At 45.5% G+C, this 17,756-nt stretch overlaps 1 protein-coding gene across 1 annotated transcript in view; it reads left to right on the top strand.

The window, feature by feature from the left end:
- oxsr1b (oxidative stress responsive kinase 1b) overlaps positions 1-17,756 on the top strand; it is a 65,734-nt gene that overhangs the window by 13,868 nt on the left and 34,110 nt on the right. The window contains exon 3 of the mRNA XM_048970999.1: positions 13,455-13,563. Coding sequence (XP_048826956.1) covers positions 13,455-13,563 — 109 coding nt within the window. The remainder of the gene's footprint in view (positions 1-13,454; positions 13,564-17,756) is intronic.

Raw genomic sequence — 17,756 nt, 5'->3', positions numbered from 1 at the left:
TTATATATGTTGCCAGTAGCGTAATTAAAGCTTTTTTGGTATAGATTTTTATTATTTGTATTTAGTAATTTAAAAAAATTATTAATATATAAAGTATAAATATTTATACATTATATATACATTTATTATGTCAATATAGTATAAAGTAAGAAGAGTTCTTGTATTGGAATCTGTATAGTGTATTGGCAGTTGAAAAAACTGAAAAAAAGAACTGAAAAAATGTGAATCGGCCCATCCCCAGACAAATTAGTGATCGATTAATTTTATCCATGGATGTTCAGCTACTGGAACTGTCTAAGGCAGAGGTCACCTTTTTGAAACTGAGAGCTACTTCACGGGTACTGAGCCATACGAAGGGCTACCAGTTTGAAACACCCCCCTAAACTTATCTAAACTTCATGTATAATAAACGTGCTTTAAATGCTTTTTTTTTTAAGATATTGTCATTTCCAAATCTATATCAATGCAAATGACTAAAGAAGAATAGCAACAGGATAAAATAAAATGTTAGATGCTGCTCACTGGTGAGTTGTGCTGTCTTTAGAACAGGTCTGCGGGCGACTCATGTGGTCCTTGGGGGTGTCCTGGTGCCCGCGGGCGACTCATGTGGTCCTTGGGGGCGTCCTGGTGCCCGCGGGCGACTCATGTGGTCCTTGGGGGCGTCCTGGTGCCCGCGGGCGACTCATGTGGTCCTTGGGGGCGTCCTGGTGCCCGCGGGCGACTCATGTGGTCCTTGGGGGCGTCCTGGTGCCCGCGGGCGACTCATGTGGTCCTTGGGGGCGTCCTGGTGCCCGCGGGCGACTCATGTGGTCTTTGGGGGCGTCCTGGTGCCCGCGGGCAGCTCATGTGGTCCTTGGGGGCGTCCTGGTGCCCGCGGGCGACTCATGTGGTCTTTGGGGGTGTCCTGGTGCCCGCGGGCAGCTCATGTGGTCCTTGGGGGCGTCCTGGTGCCCGCGGGCGACTCATGTGGTCTTTGGGGGTGTCCTGGTGCCCGCGGGCAGCTCATGTGGTCCTTGGGGGTGTCCTGGTGCCCGCGGGCGACTCATGTGGTCTTTGGGGGTGTCCTGGTGCCCGCGGGCAGCTCATGTGGTCCTTGGGGGTGTCCTGGTGCCCGCGGGCGCCATGTTGGTGACTCCTGGGCTAAGGAGTAATTTCTTTGTTTTCCTCTCAATGTCCTTGATGCTCATAGACTGTCGTGTCTCAGATTTGCTGCTTGTGTTACTTAATGTTGCCTTTGTCATAAATAGTGGCTGGTTTGCCAAACTTAAAATAAGAATGGCCTTTATCATTTGTTGTTACTATTATTATATTATTATTTGGTCTAGTCAAAACTCATTTCGGGCTACTAACGTTTGAAGCCTGATGGGCTACCAGGGATTTCAAAATTTTTCGAGCCCTGACAAGGGAAGTTGTCTTCACGCCCCTCAACTGGCTCCAACGCAGATCCTGTGGGTAAATAAGAGATCTCTGTACACTGCTGGCAAGCTCAGAATTCCTCCCTGGTTTATGCTACACTCTTTCTTTAACTCAGGCTTATGACATGATATATTTCCTTTGCTATTTACTATCAGAGGTTTTGGCTTTTCATTCTGAATAGATTAACTCCTTGTGACTAGGGCCAGAATGTCAATGTGAAGTGCCTTTGTTTGTGTCACTTTATATTAAATGATTATTTTCTATTTTGTGCTGTATATTCATATTAAAATATAACATCTTAGCACTCTGATAGTTGGATAATATAATCCTAAAAAGGAAAGAACTTTGAAGGATCCCCGATGTCTTGCTAGGATTATTCTTTTACTCTCTCTCCATAAGTTCCCTTATGTCAAACTCAATTCAAATGAAGAATTAGCAATTAAAAAAAATAGCAATTAAAAAAATATTTCCCACGATTGTGGTTTATTAGTTAATTAGTATAAATGCCATGATTTAGTCAATTTGCCCCCATGCTCCTCATTCAGGCAGCATAAATAAGATAAATCTGTCAGTCATGTCTTTTCTTGTTATTTTCGTGAAATGTTGTGCTTTATGTGACGGTGTTAGCATGGTTGCATACCTGGCACAGCTACCGGAGTGAAAATGTATTTAATTCCACATTCAGTCCAATTTTTTAGCATTACTTTTTATATCGTGCCTTTGTAAGTGATGGTTTTCAAAAGCTCAAAGGGTGTCAGGTGAGTGCAACAGATGAAGTTGTTCAGTTAAGCATACTTCTTTGACAAGGAATTTTTGTCCTGTGGTTCTGTTTGGCTGTGATTTTGTTGTTATTGGTCATAATGGATCAGTTACAGCTGTGGGAAGAGCACGGTAAAAATATTTGGTTTAAATTTGTTATGGTTATCCGAATCAATCGTTTATGTTTGTGAAACTGTGACAATGGCATAATAGCTACTACCTTTATAGGCGATGCTAATTGCATGTAAAATGAAGATATGAGCTTCATGTTGTCAGCCAGCAACATGGATTTACTAGCCATAAAAAATGCAAACAATGATTATGCTTTATGGCTTCATACTGTTTTGAATGACTCTCCAAGTTCTAGTTTATTAGGTAGCTGGTTTTAAGTATTAGTATCACTGTATCGTTCATTATTAATGCTGATGGTATTGCTAAGTTGCATTTTCTGCTGCGTGTTTTCACCTATGCTGCATTCAGCAGGTCACGACCTTTCATCATCTTAGCTAGTTTCAGTTCAGCATTGTTAGCAAAGAAACCATAATATTTTGTGTGAGTATTGGTGTAGATACATTACCACATGATTCTCGTAGGACTAATTTTGTGCTGGAGTAATTATTTGTCACAGTGCAGAAAATGGGACATTGGAGAATTACACAAATTAAATAGGCCCGATAACACAATATTGATCATTAGTTTACACAGTCTAGGTGTTGTGTTCTCAGCTGAGATTAGTAATTTCTCATCGTCATTCAGTTTTCTCTCTGTGGTCTTTCGTAATATCTGAAGCTAATTGGGAATAAAATGCAAACCAATGTTGTTTGTGGTACATGTGCTTCAGCTCTAACGAGAACCTGCGTTGAACACTATGCCACAATCTGCAATATATTTCATGTTCCTGAGATAATTAGGGGATGTAAAATATGATTTATACAGAGCTTACAGTTTTAGTTGGAGGTTAGACTTGCAAAAGGAACAGCATGTCTTATAAAAGTAAGTTGATTTACAAAATATTTATCATACACATGTGAAGGTTTGCTTTGCGAACTCTGTCTTCACCTTCTCCCTTTTGCACCCCCGCCCCCGCCTTTGCTTCTCCATTGCTCAGTCTGATGCGTTACCAAAGTGGTGGTCAATTTTCCAGAAAAGTCCTTTTTCGTTTGGCAGTATGATAATCCTCCCCGTTCCCCTCCCCTCCCCCAGGACACAGGAGGCCAGTTTTGATGCCGGCTATGTGGGGAGGGGTCTGCCAGGGATCACGCAGCAATTAGCTGTGGGCTCCAATTTGCTGACCACACTTCTTACCATCTGTAACGAGACAGCATGAGTCAGCATGAATGAAATCTGTAGGTCTCCATCGCATTGCATGTATAGAAAGAATTCATAGTTATTATTTCCCTGAAAGATGTTGTTTTATTTGATACTCTTTACTGTGCACCATCATTTGACCTTTGGCCATCTATCGACCTTGACCTTAAAATGTCCCTTTTCCTGTTTGCTTTAATGTTTACACTGATGCTTATGTCTAAAAGCAAGATGGCGATTCATGTCTACAGTGGCAGTTCTTTTCCTTTATGACACCAGTAATACTTCTGTGTTTTATGCTTCAGACCTTTTTGGGCTTTTAAGTTCCCCATCACTTCTTGTCTGTTTTATGACTGGCTATTTCCCAGTTCCTCTCATGTTAAGGCTGTTATTTTATCCAAGGGGAACCCAGTGACACGCCGGTGATTCCCTCACCCCTGTGGGGAGTGTGAGCTCGTCTTGTTCTGTTTTACTTTCAGCAGAGTGCATTAACCAGATGAAATCCAGGCTAACAGCGCGTATTTCCTCAGGAAACAGAGAAACCTGCTTTGAGTCTCCAACCTTCTGCAGCCTTTCTGTTAAGAAATATCTGCACCCTGTGCTTTCAGGGGAGTCTCCAGCCTCCTGCTGATGGATGGATGGATGGATGGATGTTCCTTCTCTTGCAAGCTCGGCTCATTCCTGTACCTTACCCTCTTCATGAAAATTAAGCGGTTTTCGGGAAGCAGGACCTCTGCAGCTCTCGAATCCCTTAATGTATCTCTAGATTGGCCTTGAGGAGGCTGACCAGAGTCTCTCTGTCCATGTTCCTCATGGGGATTGTGACCTACAGATACCTGTGCGTCTCTTACTGTCAGTGGCCGCTACCTTCAGGCCGGTCTGTCTGTATGCATGTGGTTGTGCACAGGGAAAGATGATGGACTATGGATAGGAATTGGTGGGTGGATGGATGGATGGATGGATAGATGGATAGATGGATGGATAGATAGATAGATAGATATAGTCAGAGTATCTTTTATTGTCAGCTTCAGTTATGATATATGATGCGTGGAGTTACACACCAAGCTGAAATATTGCTCTTGTTCATCATAGTGCAAATGGAAAATAAAAAAATGCAATAAATAGAATATAAATAATAAGGTACATATTTAAAAAATCATATAGATAAGACATTTTAAGAGAAGACATTAAGACAGAGATGGAACTATACAGTTGACTACCTGATTGATGGGGAAGATTGTGCAAATTAGTATATATTCAGTGTTGTTAGCCCAGAGGTGGATCCATAGATGCATGCATACTTTTATTAATATGAAGGTTTTCAGTAGCTCAACGTACACATTTAGATGGTAGAAAAACAAAAGAAGAAACTGAGTGCAAAGAATGTCGCAGATTTCTGGAGTAACGGCTCATGATTAGCATGAGGCAGTGGGCTGTACAGGGGATGACTGAATGTCCTGTGAGTGAACACGGTGACATTTCCGCGGTCCAGTCACTGATGCACTGGATCACAGTGCAGCCTTCCTGCGCTGACCATCTCCAGGTGAAAAAGCCATTGTTTTTTTTTTTACTGCTTGTGACTCAGCTCTTTAGTGACAGTGCTGCAACCCCCCCGCCCAAGGCATTAGAGTTTATTTCTGCAGCTTCGGAGGGACTTTGAGGCCAGCGGCCGCCTGGGACGCGTGGGATCGATGGGGGCGGTGAGTCAGCGGCGGCAGAATCAGCATGGATGGGCTCCGGGACGTGGGGGCGGGGTCTCTCGCTGTCATCGCGGGCTCCGGGGAGGCGACGGGGACAGCCGCTGCTGATCTCGCTGTCAGCTTTACCGCAGAGCCCAGGGTAATTAAAGCAGAGTCTGGGGGGGGGTGCTTGCTGGGCGGGAGTGTGGCACTGAGCACAGCCGTACCTCAAGTGCTTCTGTCGTCTGGTGTCCTGGCAACCAATTTAAAGCTACGGTGCTTCTTTTATTGTCTCGGGTAGCTGCTGTTTGATGGACTGTACTACTAATGTAGAACATTCTTAGGGAACATATCAGAAGGGAGATTTTTTCTGTTACCTGTTACATGCATTGAGCATCAGTGCAAGTAAATATATAGAAATCACATAGTGTGTGATGGTTCATGTACCTTCCCAACTCTACAAGGGACTCCATGACAGAGAAAGAAGAGCTTTTTCTCCTGTCATCTGTCCGCATACACAAATCTACCCTGACTCACCCTAGTTTGGTCAGTACAATGCAATGAAGGCTTCAGGTAAATTTAAATGTTTAACACTTCATCTCAGTGTTTCTTAATCCTGCCCACGGGGACCCCGAGTCAGTCCTCATTTTTGCTGCAGGTTTTTGATGTTCTTGATTGGCTGGCATCTGGGAGGGAGCAAGAAATGGGGCCTGTCTGGGATTCCCTAAGGACTGAGTTGAGAAAGTCAAGTCAAGTAGGTTTTATTGTCATTTCAACCATACACACAGTATATAGAGAAATGAAATAACGTTCCTCCAGGACCATGGTGCAACACAGAGCAGGACAAAGACAGAGCAACATCATAAGTGCAGACAGGACAGCATAGCAGTACAGATTGACAAGACAGACAAGACAACATACAGTGCAAATTAACAGTGGTAACATTCTGGATACAGTATTTGTTACTGTATGGTAGCAGCGAAGGTTGTTTGTGCAAAAATGTTGTACAAAAATGCCGTGGTATGATAAATAACAATAAATATTATATACAGATGTACAGATGTGTATGTGTGTGTGGGGGGGGATTGTGTTCAGTTCCGGTTCAGGAGTCTGAGGGAAGAAGCTGTTCCCCGTTCTGGCAGTGGAGGCCCGTATGCTACGGAACCTTTTGCCAGACAGGAGGAGGGAGAAGAGTGTGTGTGAGGGGTGTGAGGGGTCATCCACAATGCTGGTGGCTTTGCGGATGTTGCGTGTGGTGTAGATGTCCGTAATAGAGGGGAGAGAGACCCCAATGATCTTCTCGGCCATCCTCACAATCCTCTGTAGGGTCTTGCGGTCCGAGACACTGCAATTCCCGTACCAGGCTGTGATGCAGCCACAGAGAATGCTCTCTATGGTCCCTCTATAAAACATGGTGAGGATTGGGGGTGGAAGGTGCGCTGTCCTCAGTCTCCGCAGGAAGTAGAGACGTTGCTGGGCCTTCTTGGCAATGGAGCTGGTGTTGAGGGTCCACGTGAGGTTCTCCGTGATGTGGACACCGAGGAACTTGGTGCTCTGGACGATCTCCACCGAGGAGACGCCGATGCTCAGCGGGGAGTGATCTCTCTGTGCCTTCCTGAAGTCGACAACCACCTCCTTTGTTTTGTTCACGTTCAGGAAAAGATTGTTGGCTCTGCACCAGTCCGTCAGCCGTTGCACCTCCTCTCTGTAGGCTACCTCATCTTTCCCGCTGATCAGACCCACCACAGTCATCGGCGAACTTTATTATGTGGTTTGAGCTGTGCATTGTTGCACAGTCATGGGTCAGCAGCGTGAAAAGTAGAGGGCTGAGCACACAGCCCTGGGGGGCTCCTGTGTTCAGCGTGATGGTGCTGGAGATGTTGCTGCCGATCCTGACTGACTGAGGTCTCCCAGTCAGGAAGTCCAGGACCCAGTTGCAGAGAGAGGTATTTAAGCCCAGCAGTCTCAGCTTCCCGATCAGATGCTGAGGAACGATGGTGTTGAATGCTGAGCTGAAGTCTATAAACAGCATTCTAACATAAGTGTCCTTTTTATCTAGATGGGTGAGGGCCAGATGAAGGGTGGTGGTGATGGCGTCGTCCATAGAGCGGTTGGGACGGTATGCAAACTGCAGGAGGTCCAGTGAGGCTGACAGTAGGGACTTGATGTGCCTCATGACGAGCCTCTCGAAGCACTTCATGATGATGGGCGTGAGTGCAACGGGACGATAGTCATTGAGGCATGACACTGACGACTTCTTTGACACGGGGATGATGGTGGCGGTTTTGAAGCATGTTGGGATGACTGTGGTGCTCAGAGAGATGTTGAAGATGTTTGTGAGGACATCAACCAGCTGTTCTGCACATCCTCTGAGCACACAACCGGGGATGTTGTCTGGTCCAGCAGCTTTCCGCGGACAGCAGAGTTTTCCTCACATCAGCTGCGGTCAGACAGAGCACCTGGTCATTGAGAGGTGGGATGGACTTCCTCACTGCCATGCTGTTTTGGGCTTCAAACCGTGCGTAGACGCTATTCAGCGCGTCTGGAAGGGAGGCCTCACCGTCACAGGCAGGTGGAGATGCCCTGTAGTTGGCGATGGCCTGGATGCCCTGCCACATGCGCCGAACATCCCCAGTGTCTTTAAAGTGGCTGTATAGTTTCTGGGCGTGGGCACGCTTTGCCACTCTGATGGCCCTGGACAGGTTGGCCCTTGCTGTTCTCAGGGCAGCCTGGTCACCTGATTTGAAGGCAGTGTCACGGGTTCTCCATAGTCATCCAGGGCTTCCGGTTGGAGCGTGTGATGATGTTCTTGGAGATGGTGACATCCTCAATGCACTTGCTGATGTAGCCAGTGACCGAGGTCGTGTACTCCTCCAGGTTAGCAGAGTCACCGTAGGTTGCCGCCTCCCTGAACATGTCCCAGTCAGTGTGCTCAAAACAGTCTTGAAGAGCAGAGATGGCTCCTGGGGGCCAGATCTTTGTCTGCTTCTGGACGGGTTTGGCGCGTCTGACGAGAGGTCTGTAGGCTGGGATGAGCATGACTGACACGTGATCAGAGAATCTGAGGTGGGGGCGGGGCTCAGCGCGGAACGTGCCAGGGATATTTGTATAAGCACAGTCCAGCGTGTTCACCCCCCTCGTCGGAAAGTCCACATGCTGGTAGAATTTGGGGAGAACTGTCTTGAGGTTTGCATGATCAAAACACATACCCCGACGGACTGTTTATCATCGCTGGGGACTTTAGAGTCCACTGATGGCTCCGTACAGTTCTGGCAGCGCGTTGTTAGTATTAGCGCTGGGTGGGATATACACCGCGACTATAAGCACGGTGCTGAATTCCCTCGGTAAATAATAAGGTCTGCATCTGACTGTCATAAACTCCAACAGCGGTGAACAGTGGTTCGAGATCAGCGCAGCGTTCACACACCAGTCCGAATTGATAGAAACGCAGAGCCCTCCGCCTCGTGCTTTGCGGCTGAGAGTAGCTTCACGGTCGCTACGGTACAATAGCATGTTCCTAATAGCCGTAGCCGTAACTGTCTCTGGAACGCCGTCGTTGAGCCATGTCTCCGTAAAAACATAAGCTCAACAGTTCCTAAACTCACGCTGGGTGGATTGCTGGAGTCGGATGTAGTCCATTTTATTGTCCAGGGACCGGACATTAGCGAGGTAGATGGATGGGATCGCTGGCCGGCTAGCGTTACCTTTTAGCCTAGCATGGACCCCCGCTCGCTTGCCGCGCTTCCGCTTCCTCGCACACCGCTTGCGATGTCTCCTCCCCCGGCCGTCGGCATCAGGCAGCACCGTGGTCTGGGGGCCCGATTCGCGTAGCAGGCAGAGATCACGGAGTAGCAGCAGCAGCTCGTCCTCGAGGTAAGCTACTCGCTCTTCTCTTATCTGATGCAGGGTCTGGTGGTCATAGACATGCGTACCAGCTGTTCGGATGCAGATGTTGCCGGTGTTTGGTTTGGAGTTTAGATAAAAAACACACATTTGCACCAAAGTGTTGGACCCGGAGTGGCCGCTGCGACCTAGCGCACCGCCATCTGTGGACACTGCCTTTCCAGATTTCTCCCTCTTATGTGGGTTTCCTCCCAGAACTTCTGTCTTCCTGCAGTGGTGCCTGCAAATTGTTGCTAGTGTGTGCGCACCCTGTGATGGACTGCTTTCCCATCCTACCTTGTCCCTGTGCTGCCTGGGATAGACTCCAAGCTTGCAATCCTGTATAAGATGAGTGATTGGAAGCTGAATAGATGGATGGGACTAGATTTGCTCCTTCTTATTGAATTATTACTGTTACTCTGAGAAACCTGTGCATTCCTGTATCTCTTATGCTTTTCATTTTCTGAAAGTTAGTAATAATTGTCTTTTAACTTGTATTTCATGACGATTCAGTCTCGGCCTGACTTCCTCTGGGCTTCTAGGCTTCATGATCTTCAAACGGAGATCAAAGGATGCTTTGGGTTTCAGAAGAAGGCCGATGCCCCCACTTAGCTCACAATCTTATTTCACATGCCGGTTGTAGAAAATTCCATGTGGCTGGTGGTGATCAAAGGCAGGTTGGATTTAAACCGGGGGGGTGGGGGGGGGGACCACGTGTGAGTTTTAATCAACCCGTTGCCGTGAATGAATCAGCCAGGACGCTGCCTCTTCAGTTATCGGCATTTGGGATGGTTGGGTTTCACCATGAAACGAATGATCTTAACAGGATGGAAACAAGGGTGGATCATCTTCTCTGGGGGCCGTAGCCTGACGTCCATATTGACACTCAGGTGTTGGCGGTTTAACTGGGGTCGCTATTCCACTGGCATTGATGCAGATCACTGGTGTCTCCCTGCATTTCGACCAACCAGACGATGGCAACGAAACCAGCTCAGTTTGGTCACGCTTCTGGTCCCACTAGTAAGGAGGGTCATGTCAGCTTGGGTACGGTTCAGGTACGGCTTGCATAATTTATAATGGAACCAGTTTGCAGTACAGTTCGGTTCTTGGTGGCAGTGGAAAATCGCCATAAGTGAAGTATTAAAGGTCCCTGATGTTTGTCCAAATCCTAGGTCAGTGTTTCTCAACCTGGTGTTCTGGGACCCAAAGACAATCCATGCTTTTTGCTTCCACTCAGCTCCCAAACAATCAGCAACACCAAACAACTGATGCAGTTGCTTGTGGGAGTATTACTTACAAAAAAATCTTCTGAAGGCAGAATGTTTGATTCAGAGAGAGAACCAATCATATTGTTTAGGAGGATCAACTAGAGGGTGCCGGACCATGACATCTGATTGGTTGGTCCCGCTTCCTATAGTTGCTTGGACCCACCTCCTCTACAATCTGACTGGTTATCTCACTGAACCAATAATTTTTCCTTCTGCCCTCAGAACATTTCTGTGTAAGTAAAAGTCCCTTGAGTGGTGCAGCTGAGAGCTGGGAGAGGGCGAAAATACAGACTGGCTGGGAAACCTTGAGGACTGAGAAATACTCCCCCAGGTTGTCGCATGGGGTAGTTTATGCATTAATCTGACCCTAGATGGAAACCAGTGTGGTAGAAATTTCAAAGAAGTCGATTTATTTAAGAGTTTTGACAAACTTTATTGCCACAAAGCTTCGGGGGAACAGACACTCGTCAGTATTTCATGCATCTCGTTATCTGCTCCCCGAACAACAAATACATGCATCCTTTGTAGTAAAAAAAAAACGTGCCAGTGTGCAGACAGTTGAAGGAGAGGTCAGATATCTGCAGACACCATTGTCAGTTCAAGGCAGGGTCAACCTGCAGAAGCTGATTGTTCTCATCGTTTCACTACCTCATCTCAACAAGTTGTTTTCAGTTGCTTTCAAAATCAAAGTAAACTTTATTGTCATTTGGACCATACAATTCGAGAGTGCATAGGCTCAATGTGCAAACAAACAAACAAAACAAAATACTACAGTTGTTCTCCATCTTGCTTCCCCTGTATTCCCTTGTGCCCCCTCTCTACTTATCCTTGACATATGACATCAGCACACAAATGTCTAATATTGGTATCTGTAGCAGTTCTAACTTCTTGGATCAGGTCTGCACCTTTATCCGGTCTTTTGCAGGTTCAGCCATCACATGTTAGTTCCTGATAAAATGCTTCTAATTCTGAAAGTGGAAAACCCATTACTTCAGCAAGCTTGCATTATTGCATTACATGTTTAGTATAATAGCCATTTTAAAGCAGCAAATAATGATTATAATCATTGTAGTTAAATCAACAGTGTCATGAATTTCTTTGGTGACTATTGATTGAAATTACAATTGTATTTGCATTATCATAGATTTTTCTACCACACTGTATAGCTAAAATTATAGTTTGTTTTCCATTTTTCGTAATATGCTCCCTTCTCAGTCTCTATATTTTTTATGTATATGTTATGTGTATATGTTTGGGGTGTGTGCGTGTGTAAATTATGTTTATATTGCATTGTGGGGACCATTTTTCAAAAACTGGTGAATGCAATAAAAAATGAAAAACTCAAGAAGTCTCATTTAGTTTGGTTACTTATGGTTAAGGTTATAACTGGGTTAGGGTCATCATGTTGGGGTTTTGGTTTTGCCCATAGAAATGAATGGAGAGTCCCTACAAAGATATAATTACAAACGTGTGTGTGTGTGTGTGTGTGTGTGTGTGTGTGTGTGTGTGTGTGTGTGTGTTAAATGCTTTGTTGTCTGTCCCTATTTGCTTTCTTCTTGAATACTGGGCTAATCTGAGGCGTGTTCCTCTCCTGGTCATCTCCCAGTTGATGTCATGTTGTGGCCTGAGGGCCGAGCCGACCCAGCTGGACACTCCCTCCCAGCCTAGGGGGGGCTGACGGGTCCGGTCTGCTCTGGCCACTGACCACATATGTGGGTATCCAGAGAGGCTCGGTCACCAGTGTGCAGTACATGGGTATGGTCGCTGCTGATGGTGCCTTTTTCTGTCTCTTGCCAGCTTTTTCATGCAGCTTTTCCCCACAGGCCTAACCTGGTCTCTTCCTTTTTAGTTGCTTAAAATTTCTTTTTCTTCGTTTAATTATCGATAGAGCTGTTCTATTCAAGCTGATCCAGCTGAAGACCAGCTGGGATCCAGCCAGGGTGGAATTAGTCACTGTTGGGCAGTTTCTTTCCCACTTTCTCATTTTGGGCTCTGGGCTCGAGGCCACTGCAGCTGACCGGACCCTGAGGGTTCGTGTAAATGAAACCAGTTTGCCAGAAATGCAACAGATGTCACCCAGGTGTACAAGTGCACCTATTTGTCCGGTTACTGCCTTTCTAATTTCATCTTTTTGGATGACAGACTGTATTGCCGTAGGTACATTAACCTCTGGCCTGTGTAGTTTTTCATAAGGCCCCCAATTTTTTTCTACGTTGCAGCTGTTGAACTGAGGGGGGGGGGATCGGTCACTCGATCTGGATTAAATTGAAATTCAGGCAGGATGCGAAAATATGGGACACAGCACTTTCTTTATCAGTAGGGTACAGTTCCATAAAATATGGGATGGATTGTTAGTAGAGGTCCCTGGGCTTCAGCCCGGGCGAGCCTGTGCATTAAAGCGCCCCTTCTGTAATGTGACTTAAATTACTCCCTTGTTTCTCAGTCCAGTGGTTCAGGGTGTCTGAATAAGGGGAAATAGCAAAGGGGATTTAATACTCGGTGCACTGATAGAGCCGTCAGAGCTGAATATAAAGCAGAAGATTGCAGTCTCTTCCCACAATGTTTTTATAAAAAGTGTGTGTGTGTATATATAGACACACATATAATTTAGCAGACGTTTTCATCCAAAGTGACAGACAGTTTTCAGAATGCAGGGTCAGGCAGTCTCTGGAGCAGTTGGGGGTTTGCTCAAGTGCCAGATAAGGAAATCTCTCTGCCAGCCGTGAGATTTGAAGGTGTATTATTGCACTGATTAGAATTTGTATTCCCCATCAGCGTTTCTCTCCATCGCTACAGAAGGCCAGATCAGGATAAGTAACTTAATTCTTGCAGCCTTGCAGTAGGTTTTTATTTATTTACTTTTTTTTTCATTCTTGTCGACGTAACGACGTAGCTTTGAAATCCTCTGTTTTCACCACGTCTTTAAGTGTTGCTGAATCGGTCTGGAAGAAATGGGCGTGAAGAATAAAAGGGCAGGTTTTATTTTGTGTAATTTTAACCCCATTCTTCCCATTCTGTACGGGCGGCCTACCTGCCGGGCCTTTAATGGCTTAACCAATGAAATGAGGCTCCTGTTCAGAAGACTCTTCCTGATTGGCTGGTGACGGTATGGCATATTAAATCACCTCCCCCCCTCTTCCAACAGAAAGAGATCCAGGCAATGAGCCAGTGCCACCACCCCAACATAGTGTCCTACTACACCTCCTTCGTGGTCAAGGACGAGCTCTGGCTGGTGATGAAGCTGCTCAGCGGGGGTAAGTCTCACCCATCACCCACCGCCTTCTCATTGGCTGCCCCTGCGTGCTGTATTTGGATGTGCCCCTGTCATTTGCACATTCCTCCAGCTGATTTCCTCTCTTAGACCCCCCCCCTCCTGTCTCAGTAGTACCCCCCCCCCCCCCGCCCTCCCAAACCCAAGTCCCCATGAACAGTAAGGTAGCAGTGAACATTGTAGCGGCTAAAGGAATTCCTTAAGGAGCGCAGAACACTTGGTCGCTTTCGCTCTGGACTTTCCGCTTAGATTCACCCAGCGCGTTCCCATGTGCCCTCTCCACCTTGCTGCCGGAGGCGAGGTGCCATGTCCGCCGGGTGTTTCTCTCCCCCAGGTGGAGGCGGCATGTGTAGTTCTTCTGTGGGTTATTTTTTTGGTTCAGCATGTGGTCAGGAGCTGAGAGGCAAGGAGCAAGACTTTGACAATGGTGGAGTTTTACACAGTGTATTATTATTGCCATTCCCATCCATCCATCCATCCATCCATCCATCCATCCATCCATCATCCATCCATCCTGTACCTGCTTATACTCTGAGCAGCAACAACACATTGTCAACATGGTCAAAAGCCTCAGGGCTATATAATTTTTTCTGGAGGGGGGGGCTTATTTGTTGTTGCTGTTGTTGTTTGTTTTTTGCTGTTCCGTCTCTCCGCCCCCCCATAGGACCATGTGTTGGATGGATAATGAGGATGGCTGGATAATGTTAATCATTTCTTTTCTTTTTTTCCCGTTTTAAAATGTATTTTTTTGGTATAGTTTTAAGGTGACTGGAATAGTCTCCCATTGTTTGTTTACATATCTGTGTCACTGCATGACATGACAGGAGTTTAAATACGTGACATGGTGACAAACCGATGTCAGTGTGTCAGATACAGTGCATCCGCAGTGTCTGAAAACACTGCTTCTTACTGTGCATCTTAGAACCAGAAAATAATGAGAGCATTCCTGTCTAAAAGTTTTAAAATCATATTAACTAGTAAACCAACTGGATATTTGGCAGATAAGTGAGTGACCCTGTATCTTTAGTATTGCTTCTTGTCCTACATGCCCTTAAATGGATACAGCTGAATAATAACTATTATATCGATGCATTGATGGGACGAGGAATATAGTTACAGCCTCTGCTGATCTGTGGTTTTGTTCTTGTTTGTCTTGTGTTGCATCCCATTACCCAAATGTATCTCACAGTCTTGTGTATTGGCATTACATAAAAACGATGATGCAAAATGCATGTTACACTCATGCATATATTAAACAGAGATCAGTAAATCTGCTGAATGTGCCTGTCTTTACTTAGAGGGAAAAAATCTGGTTGATCAGGGGAAATGAGAAAGCTATCGCCCCTAGGGGGCGCTCTCAGTGCCGCCTCTCTGCAGCTGGCATGGTATTACTCCCAGTGCAACATTTCAGCTTCTCTTTAATTGAGCTTCTGAGGCTCATTTTTACTGTGGTGTGTAATTAAATGACAGTGGCGTGGAGGAGATTTCCAAATGAAACCTCTTTTATTGGCTGCTATTTCCCATAACGAATACGGACGCAGGCCTGGATACACTGAGGTCTGCTTTTTTTCAACTTAATAGGATTTCCTAGCAAGATTTAAGTCAGGCCATTTGATTGGCCCGTCTCCATTCCTTGTATTCTGTAACCACTCTTCTAAGAATATGAGGAAACTATTGAACAATGTAGGCCTTTCAGCTTCTATGGATATTGCCATGGAGATGTATAATGCCATAGAAACCCCTTTATCTGTACATCTGCCCTGCGTAATTTGAGAAGGCTTTAATAATACAATACTAAGGTACTAACTTCCACCCAGTTCTTGTCCTTCTAAGTCCTTCCAAGTCAATATTTATTGGTCCAGATCACCTAATATTGTTGAATTAAATGCTTAATTAAGAATAATATAAGTCTACTGTCACTGTGTGGCTGCACTCAATAAGTAGTCAGGAAGATGGATGCATAGATGGATGAATTGGCTAGCTGTTAGGCTACTTTGTGTGTGTTCCACTCCAGAGTCTGCGATTCATTATGACAAGTAAGAAGTGTTAATGTTTTTTAAATTGCCTTTAACCACGTGGGTCTTGATATAGTTGCATTCTTCAATCACATGAAACTCTGAGACATGGAAATATCCAGACTCCCCAAAGTAGCATTGACTTGAAAAAGCACAGATTCCCAGACTGTATTTTTGTAGACATTTAATTTAATACATTTTTTTTCCATTGGGAAAAACCAGTTTTAACTACTGTCCTCTTGAACTGAAATATGTTTCGACTTCTTTAAATATGGCCCCAAAAGTTGCTTCTGTGCTTTTATAGTTATTTGAATTCCTGTGCTTCGTCCTGATTGACTAGAATGACTTAGGCAGGGATTCAGTTCGCAGATCACCTCACACTTGTCACAGTGGTATTACCTTTGTTAGCTATCTCTGTGGGCAGTGTGAAGCGTAGTGGGTTCCATGCCTGTGATTGGATGGCCACCGATTGAAATGGCAGGGTCAGCAGAGTGATTTCACCTTTGGGCCCTTTGCTCCACATTGTTCTGGGGACTGTCTGATCCTGCTATCTCCACTGTGCAGCACTTTGAATAAAAGCATCTGCTAAATAAATAAAATGAAAAGGTAACAATGACCTGTCTAGCTTATCCATGCTGATTTCACTGTGCAGAATGTAAATATCCTGAGTGCAGGGTTGTAGGGTTCTGGTATGGTTCTGGTACAGGTTGTGCTGAAAGAGATCCTTCCAGCGCTAGATCTCTTGCCTCCTGCCTGAAGTATTTATGTGGGATCTCTGTTGCTCATCTCACCTTCCCAGAAAAAAAATTGGCAGCAGTTTTGTCTTGTGTACTTTCCCTCCATGGAGCATGTGATTAGATCTCTAAAAGGTCAATAGCCCAGAGGGTTGGGGGTTCAGTTCCCATAACCTGATCTGTGTGTGGGGAGTTTGAATCCTGCACGTTTCTGTGAGGTCCCTCCAGGTACTGCAGGTTCTTCCCACAATCCACCTTTCTCTTCAGTTTCATTGCTCATTTGCAGAATTCTATTTTTAAGCAGTATTTTTAACTGTATTTTTCTGTCTTGGGTTGGGCAATGAAGCTGAAACACCTGGTTTTAGACTGCAGTTTATTATGGTGTTGGGCCTCCTTTTGTGGTAAATACAGCATCAGTTCAACTTGGGAGTGACAGATACAAGTCCTACACTGTGGCTAGAGGGATTCTGAACCATTCCTCTTGCAGAACAGTGGCCAGGTCACTATGGACACTGGTGGAGGAAAATGTTTCCTGGCTCACTCCTCCAAAATACCCCAAAGTGGTCAATATTCAGTTCTGGTAATTCTGCAGCGCATGGGAGATGTTCAACTTCACTTTCATGTTCATCAAACTACTCTGTCACAAGTCTTGCTGTGTATTTTTGTGCATTATCATCCTGATACATGGCACCACCCTAAGGGTACAATGTTTGAACCACTGGGTGACCACGGTCCTCTAGAATGGTTGGGTAGTCCTTGGCAGCAGTGTGCCCATCTAGAACAAGTAGTTGGGCCTAGGGAATGCCATGATATTGCAGCCATAACCATCACTGATCCACCCCAGCGTTGCAGTCTGGGTACGCAGCAGTCTGAGTGGTGAGCATCTCTGTGGTTTCCCCCTGTAACTGTACCAGATGTGAGAAAGACAGTGAAGGTGGACTCATTAGAGGACTATGCATGTTTCACATGGTCCACAGCCCAAGATTTCTGCTGCTGGCACCAATGAAAGCAATGTTCGTGTTTGGCACGAGTGACCAAAGGTTTGGCTATAGCAGCCCGACCATGAATATTGACCCTATGGAGCTCCTGACGAACAGTTTTGGTTTGGTGGAAATACGAGAGTCGATCTTTGCATTTAATTCTGCAGTAAGTTGGGCAGTTGTGGTTTCATGTTTTTCGGTTACAATCCAGGTCAATACCTGGACATCCCTTTCAGACAGCTCCCTCTTGCATACACAGTTACTCCTTTTGTGGTCTGTCCTTTGTGGTGGTATGCCGACATTACACTGGATACTGTGTCTCTGGATGCTTGACTTGCTGCCCTGGTCACACCAAAGAGATGTTCACTAACAATTTGTTCTCTTTTGAAGTCCAATGTGTCTCCCATTGCATTTTGTGGATTGCAATATTTTATGTACAGCTGTGCT

The sequence above is a fragment of the Brienomyrus brachyistius genome, chromosome 1, assembly GCF_023856365.1.
Source record: "Brienomyrus brachyistius isolate T26 chromosome 1, BBRACH_0.4, whole genome shotgun sequence".
Lineage (NCBI taxonomy): Eukaryota > Metazoa > Chordata > Actinopteri > Osteoglossiformes > Mormyridae > Brienomyrus > Brienomyrus brachyistius.
This window is presented reverse-complemented; position numbering and strand designations above follow the sequence as displayed.